The 8,010-nt window shown below is 40.1% G+C and overlaps 1 protein-coding gene across 2 annotated transcripts in view; it reads left to right on the forward strand.

The window, feature by feature from the left end:
* LOC107689728 (GRAM domain-containing protein 4-like) overlaps positions 1–8,010 on the forward strand; it is a 78,349-nt gene that overhangs the window by 47,976 nt on the left and 22,363 nt on the right. For both annotated transcript variants that reach the window (XM_016487857.1, XM_016487858.1), the window contains exons 4-8: positions 791–911; positions 1,472–1,533; positions 3,143–3,278; positions 6,172–6,197; positions 6,329–6,420. In XM_016487857.1, the coding sequence (XP_016343343.1) occupies positions 791–911; positions 1,472–1,533; positions 3,143–3,278; positions 6,172–6,197; positions 6,329–6,420 (437 nt within the window). The remainder of the gene's footprint in view (positions 1–790; positions 912–1,471; positions 1,534–3,142; positions 3,279–6,171; positions 6,198–6,328; positions 6,421–8,010) is intronic.

Below are 8,010 nucleotides of genomic sequence, written 5' to 3' on the forward strand. Positions count from 1 at the left end.
GAATGGGCAAAAATGGTTTATATATATATAGTTTTTTTTTTTTTTTTTTGTCAGAATCAAGCATACCACTATACAGGTATTCCCAAGGAATCATAATGCGATTCAGATTCATACTTGCACTTCTAGAGTAGAATATTGTTAAAATATTTTATATGTATTATATGTATTTTATATAAATATATGTATTGGCTTGTTAGTTACACATAAATATACATTTTCTCTGTAAATTATTAGTTGTTTTTTTTTAAACTAACTTTTCCTTCACTAACTAACTTTTTTTTTCTAAAACATTTTTTTTCTAACAATTTACAGTAAAAATTATATCATTTTTGCCATTGTAAGGTGCTGTACAATGAACAACCAATGGACAGGATTTTACAAAGCATTTTTCCATTAAAATTATTATTATTATTTGTAGTAGTAGTAGTAGTAGTAGTAGTATTTATTTACTGTAGCATTATAAATCATTATGTATTAGGTGGTGGTATACAGTATAATGTGATACTAGATGATTACCATATTATTGTGCCAAATAAAAAAAAATCACTAAGAATTCAAAGAAATTAAAATTAAGACAAGTCACTAAACTATTTACATGGTAGATCTAGAAAAGTAAATCATGGTATTACTGTGCTATATGTCAAAAAACATTTATGAAAGTTAAGAAATGTTTATAATAAAACTTATATGTCATGGACTAGATCATAATATTTTTTGTAATGTCTTCATTATAGAAGGTTTATTAAATTGTGTGGAAATTTAAATTGTGGCATTTTTTTTTTTCTTTCAGAGGAGGAACTGCGGAAGCTCCGAGAAGAAACCAATGTGGAGACCCTTAAGCAGGAGTTGGAGAGAGAACGCAGCAGAAGACTTGACCTGGAACAGAAGATGAGTGATGTGCTGAAGACCAGGTGAAAAATAATAAAAAATCAAGTCTACAGGAAAGCATTAAAAAGACCTGAAATGCAGAAAGTTTTGAGTAGAAATCACAAGTTGAATTAAGTTTTGGAGAAAACTTTTACTGTAGCATAGCACAGTTTAATAGTTTCCTTCTGTAGTCTGTGATAAATTGATGCATGTTGGCAGTGTTCAATGATCTGGTCCTGTACTCTCTCTGGCTGTCACGATAGAACTGACCACAGTGGGCTGTCCACGTCTCACACTGAGCTATAGAAATAGCCACTACATCCCACCCCCCATGATCCTTCAGCAGGAAGTCGATGTCTATACGTAGAGTTGTGCACAGCAATATGTCAGTGCAGAGTGTTCTTTCCACTGATGCCATTTCAACATCTAATTGATTCAGATTTGATTGCCAGCACATTTTAGGCTTGCACAGGCCGAGCTACATTGAGGAGAAGTTTCTGATAGTTAATCTGCAAATATGTGTAGAAGATCAACGTGTTGATGAGGTCTGAATAAAAGTTTGAATTGAATTGAAAGTTAATGTAGTTTGTGTTTCCTGGTGAAGGTGTGAAGATTCTCCACCTCAGCCTCCACGGAAGCAGCAGCCACCTGCAGCTAACGGCACAGGTAATACAACCCTCAATGTTATCAGAATCAGAATCAGAAAGAGCTTTGTTGCCAAGTATGTTTGCACATACAAGGAATTAGTTCTGGTGACAGAAGCTTCCAGTGCACATAGACAACAACACACACACAGATTATAAGAAATAAAGATATGTGACTAAAATACACATGTGTATATTTAAATGATATTATGCGTCAAAAGGAACAAAACATTTTTAGATGACTATACTTCTACACCTCACAATTTTTTGATCAATTCTTAATAGTAAATTTTAAGGCAGAATTGTATCTAAACTGCTATGAGCTTTTTTTTTTTTTTAATGCTGAAAAGTATCAACAAAAAAATTGTTTACTGAAAATGTTCTACTTTACCCAATATGTGTGTGCTGTCAATTTTTATACTAATCACAGAAAGCTTTTATTTAAATAATTTCACATATATTTATGGAATCGTGAAAAGCTGGGGAGACTATTTTAAATAATTCCAGACCAAATACAGTTTGAGATTAGCATTCTCGCCAGTTTTTCACAATTCCATAAATAAGTTTTGTTCTTATTTTAATAACAACAAAAAAAATAATAATAAAATTACTATATTGTGTCATATCAATGTTATCAATGTGTCACACATAATATGGTACTGTAAATATGGTACCCCTATTAAAAAAAAGAATCAAAATTCTGGAAATTTGCCTACTACCAGAAAAAAAAAGTAATTTTCCTAAAAACACAATCCTAGTGGGACTGTGAAATTTCAGGGTGACATAAATTCAAATGGACTCAACCAAATCTCCTAATTTCTAACAGGATTTCATAATTTTCACCTTCTCTATTTGTCTGTCAGTCATGTGGGTTCAAGTGGTAATTGTGCCTCTAATCCTGTGTTGAGGTTTTGGATTTTATGGCTGGTTTGTGGTTTAGGTTTGTGACTGAAATTTCTGCTTCTGGAAGCGTTCAGCTGTTATTTTAGGCACTTGTCTAAATTTGTAGACCATCTAGGCCAGACCAACCCCTTTTGTTTAAGGCAGGAAATGAGAATGTAGAGCACAACCCCCCTGCACCCCTCCTCTCTCTCTTGATTCATTCAATTCATATATTGCTTTATTGGCATGACATACTTAGGTACATATTGACAAAGAACTGTACACAGCAAAATAAATACAAACAAATGTACATACATATATTTTATTATTGTGTGTAGTGTGTGATAGTGGTCAGTGGTTCGATGTTTAGGGAGGAAAAAAATAGGAGATTTGCTGATGATACTGTGCTGCTTTAAGAAAGATGAAATCCGAGAGTTGATTATAGAACAAAATACTTTTTCCCCAAATTACTGGTTACACAGATCCCTCTGTAGTTCTTAGGATCTGTTTTGTCTCCACTTTTAAAGATAGGAGAGATGAGTCCTGTGTTCCAGACCTCAGGAAAAACACCCAAACTCAGAATCAGGTTAAAAAGTTTAAGCAATGCCGTCTGAAGTTCAGGAGAGCTGTGTTTTTTTTAAGCATCTCATTTTCCTCTCTTTCTCAGTACACCCACACTGCAAGATTCATATTAATCGAGATTTGGTTTTGGTCTCTAAATCAAATATATTTCTAAACTCTCTCTGTAGACAAACAGCAGAAAGAGACGATGTGTTCGCGGCTGCAGAGCTGGCTGTATGATCGGTTCGGGGTTTATATAGAGGATTTTCGCTTCCAGCCTGAGGAGAACACGGTTGAGGCTGAGGAGCCACTAAGTGCTAAAAGGTCAGTGAAGAAAAATCACCTGTGGAATTCATTCTTCATGTAATTCGTGTGAAACTTTAAATACTCTGCTCCAATACTATGTCCCAGAGATCCTTTTCTGTCTAGTAAACATCTGCCCCCCTGTGGCCAGGATGCTTTTAGTCAGAATAAGCCAAGTTTAGTGGCAGAGAAGAGATCTTCAAAAGGGCAGGACGGAAACTGACATAACATGAAGCTTTTATTTTCACCAGAAAATTAATTTGCCTTTCAAAATAAAAGTTTGCATATGTCCTAACATATGTTCCCTTCCGGTTCTTGCATATGTCCTAACATATGTTCCCTTCCGGTTCTATCAAATTATGTTTTTCTTAGACTTAATATGCCACATTTAGATGGCATTACAACACAAATATGTTTACATTTCTCAACACGTCTAAGGTAAATTATACATGAAAAGTACTGTTGTTATATTTGATCGCCTAAATGTTGCCTAAAAATCTTTTGGTAAATTATTGCCTCTTTCATATGGCTTATGTAGGAAGAATATTCTGGGTTTAATGCAACAAAATATGTATAAAAAATAATCTGTATTGTATTGAAGATGCACCTAATCATGTAACATTGTAATTATTATTAGAGCTTAACTTGTTTTGAACTTGTTTTGTTCTATTCATTTGATGCAGTTGAAAGTAAGACGGTCCAGTCTGCTTGTACAAGTTTTTAAGAGTTTTTATGTTTGGGGGTTGTTGTTTCTAGACATTTAATTTCAAGAACCCAAAAACTTACAAAGAGCTTTCAAAATAAAAGATACACATGATAGGGAAAAAAAAAAAAACTCAAAACCATTACAATTACAATTAAATCAGTCTTCAATGAAAACGTCTCAGGTTACGCATGTAACCATGGTTCCCTGAGAACAGGGAACGAGACGCTGCGTCCTCTAGAGGGCGCTAGGGGAACGCCTTCAGCGTGACCGGTGTCTGAAGCATGAATGAAAAAACGACAATGCCCTTGACATTGGCAGGCGGCAGCCTATGACGTAAACAATAAAGTGAGTGCGGGTATAAAAGCGCACCTGCGGAAAACGTCATCCTCTTCTTTGTCTTCAAGCCTTGTGTACGGAAGCACATGCCTTTGACTCACGAGAGATAAGTATACCTGGGCTGAGAGGATGAGGAGGCTCAAACCAGAGCCTAACAACTCAAAAACTTGCCATTACACCAAGTCAGGAGCCTCCTTCACCAATAATGTAGATATCACACATTATACAGTTCCTATTCTGTGAAATAAAATAAAACAAAAAAGGAATTCTGAAAGAGAAAGCACTCCTCGTCAGATTCCTTCCATGCCCCGCCTACAATCCCCGTGATCGGTCTGATTAACTGCCTCAGCAGCCGCGAGACCCGAAACGTGGGTGAGAGGCGCTCAATTCTCAAAGAGAATCAGGCATACAGGCATTCTCAACGCGATCACATCTCGCAGCGTGGCTAATCTCCGTCGAGAGCCAAACACACTCCGTTCAAGCACTAAATTCTCTCAAGAATCAGGCAAGAACAGAAACCGCCGCGAATGCATCACCTTAAGCTTGTTCAACTCCCTCGAGAGGCGAACGCGCTCGTACAAGCGCTCGAGTACAGACCTCTGCTCTAGTAGTTCCGCAAATGCAAACAGTGAGCACATCCTTATCCCTCATGAGTCAAACGCACGTGCTTCCGTACACAAGGCTTGAAGACAAAGAAGAGGATGACGTTTTCCGCAGGTGTGCTTTTATACCCGCAGTCGCTTTATTGTTTGCGTCATAGGCTGCCGCCTGCCAATGTCAAGTTCATTGTCGTTTTTTCATTAATGCTTCAGACATCACGCTGAAGGCGTTCCCCTAGCGCCCTCTAGAGGACACAGTGTGGAGTTCCCTTTCGAAAGGGAACAGTGTACAGCCTTTTGTTTGTTTGTTTTTTGTACTGGGAAAAAAATTCCAGTAACAATTTACACTACAATTTATACTACAGTGAGCAAAACTAGTGAAGCAGGACTCAACAAGTAACAAACAATCTAAAAATAATCTGTTATACTCAGAACTTTCCTTAAGATATTTTTGAAGGTGGTCTTTAGAAGGGGAAAAAATTAAAGTAAAATCCAAAAAGCAGTAATCCAATAATCACACTTAAAATATTAAAAAAGCCAAATTTCATATATTTTTAAAATGTTTCAGAAAACATTTGAAAAATATATTACATGCAATGGACTACTAACCCATACATTCCTGTTGGAATTTGTGGAAGGATGTATTTTAATGTTTTTTCATCAGAATGGTAACAACATATTGAACTTACTCTGCAAAGGCTAATTTTTATTTGCATCATTAATATTCTACTGAAGTCTATAAAGTCAGAGATTCTTCAAAAATGTGTGAGCTTCACAGTTTAATCCACTTGGTTTATTTCATACAGACAGTTATTTTGAACCTGTTGAGAATATTTGAGGTTTTGTGGTTTGGGGTCAAATTCAAAGAGTTCTGGGTCTGATGTCCAGTCAATGCATGTAACTGCCTCAATTATACATGAGGCTATTAAGTCTATGTCTCCTGAATGTCCACTTAGGGATCAATGAAGTACATCTATCTGTCTCTGAAGAGAGGTATTGAGTGTGTGCTGGCCACAGCTGTCTGCTTTAATTGATTTACACAGTTTAAGTGTCACTTTGCAATAAAAATACAAGACAGGCTGTGGTTGGTGGAAGAAATCAGTGGTGTTTGCTGAAAGGAAGGTCACTTGTCCCTCACTGTTTGTGCATGAATGATACCTCAGATTGTTCTTATTTTGAGAATCACTCAGAAACTGTAGAAATATAGCTGTATTGTTGTGGTTCTTTTTTTTTTTTTGCTTTTGCTTGAAAATTTGCTTTGTCTTTGTTTCAGATTAACAGAAAATATGCGACGACTTAGTAAGTCTCTTTTTGTTGTTGTATTAAAGTGTTCCTGTGGTTTTGTTGATGTTGAGGCATTAATATGCACATGGATTCACAAAAATTTTTCAGCTTTTGTTATTTATCTTTTTATTTTGATTTATTTATAGAATGGAGTGCCAGACCAGTGACAAATTTCTTACGGAATCTTTCCGCCTTATCCAACTGGCACTCAGTATATACATCAGCGATTGCCTTCATTGTGAGTGGTTTTCCATCAGTTTTTCATATTTACACATATAAATATACACTGTACATATTACAAATCCTCTATCTCTTTTAGACACATATTGTCAGACTCTGTTCCGTGTTTTGTTTTTTACTCCCCACGTGCTTTCCATGACCCGTTTTCCCTCATGTGCAATTATGTTTATTGATCCCAGGTGTTTCTCGTCAAGTCCTGTGTATTTATAGTGTTTCCTGTTTTGAGTTCGCTGTGCTGTCTTGATCGTCAATCCTCATTCCTACGTGTGTGTTCCATGTGGTAAATAAAGACTGTTGAATTCTCCTACATCTCCTTCGCTCCTTCGCTCCTCGCTCCGACACAGTAGGCAACACCGTGACAGAAGACTGTACCATAACTGAAAGTAAGCGGCGCCCCTTCTCCCCGTTTAGTTTTTGTTTTTTGAAAAGTCTTTTGTTTTCCCGTTTTTGCTCCCCCACGCAATCATGGAAATCGCCGCTCGATTTATTTTCCTAGCCCGTAGAGATCTCCCCTTCTTCGAGTACGCCTGGGAATTCTGCGGGCTCGCCGCAGCGACGGCATTGGATGACTCCGCCATCAATTCTCTGTTCTGGCTCGGGGCCAACTACCATCGCCCCATGGACCTCCCAGGCACCAAGGGACTATGCTGGAGGGAAGGGATCTACCGGTGTCTGGGGAGTGTCCGGGCCCGAGCCAAAACCAGCCCGCCGTCAAGCCCGCTGGCCACGGCTCTCTCCAGCCCGCTGGCCGCTCCAAAGTTAAGTTTGCGGGCTGCCGCTAACTCAAGCCCACCGGAATCTCTGCTGTTAAGCCAGCCGGCCGCACCGAAGTCAAGCCCGCCGGCCGTGGCTCTCTCCAGCCCGCCGGCTGTTCCGAAGTCAAGCCCGCTGACCACGCCTTTCACCCCGAACCTAAAGTGGAATTTAAGGAGGAGAAGGCGGTCGGCTCCAGCCCCAGAGCTCGCTCCAGTGTCGGCTCCAGCCCCAGAGTTTGCTCCAGGGTGGGCTCCAGCCCCCGAAGCCAGCCCACGGAGGGCTCCTGTTCCCGAGGTTAGCCCACGGAGGGCTCCTGTTCACGAGTTGAGCCCACGGAGGGCTCCTGTTCCCGAGTTTAGCTCAGTGAGGGCTCCTGTCCCCGAGTTTAGCCCAGTGAGGGCTCCTGTTCCCGAGTTTAGCCCAGAGAAGGCTCCAGTCCCCGAGTTTAGACCAGAGAGGGCTCCAGTCCCCGAGTTTAGCCCAGAGAAGGCTCCAGTCCCCTTGTATAGCACAGAAAGGGCTCCAGTTCCCATGTCGAGCCCAAGGAGGGCTCCAGTCCCCAAGTCAAGCCCAGGGAGGGCCACTGTTCCCGAGTTAGGCATACGGAGGGCCAAGGGGTGAGGCCAAGGCCACGGAGGCCATCCAACCATGGCCTTCAGCGTTTCCTGCTCCGCCGTGGCCTCCTGAACTGTCTGATCCGCTATGGCCTTCTGAGCTGCCTGTTCCGCCAGGGCTCCCCAAGCTCCCTGTTCCACCAGGGCCTCCTGAACTGCCTGCTCCACCATGGCTTCCTAGTCTGCCTGCTCCGCCATGGCTCCCCCAGCTGCCTGAG

Source organism: Sinocyclocheilus anshuiensis, unplaced genomic scaffold (assembly GCF_001515605.1).
Source record: "Sinocyclocheilus anshuiensis isolate Anshui unplaced genomic scaffold, SAMN03320099.WGS_v1.1 scaffold1014, whole genome shotgun sequence".
In the NCBI taxonomy this organism is placed as follows: Eukaryota; Metazoa; Chordata; class Actinopteri; order Cypriniformes; family Cyprinidae; genus Sinocyclocheilus; species Sinocyclocheilus anshuiensis.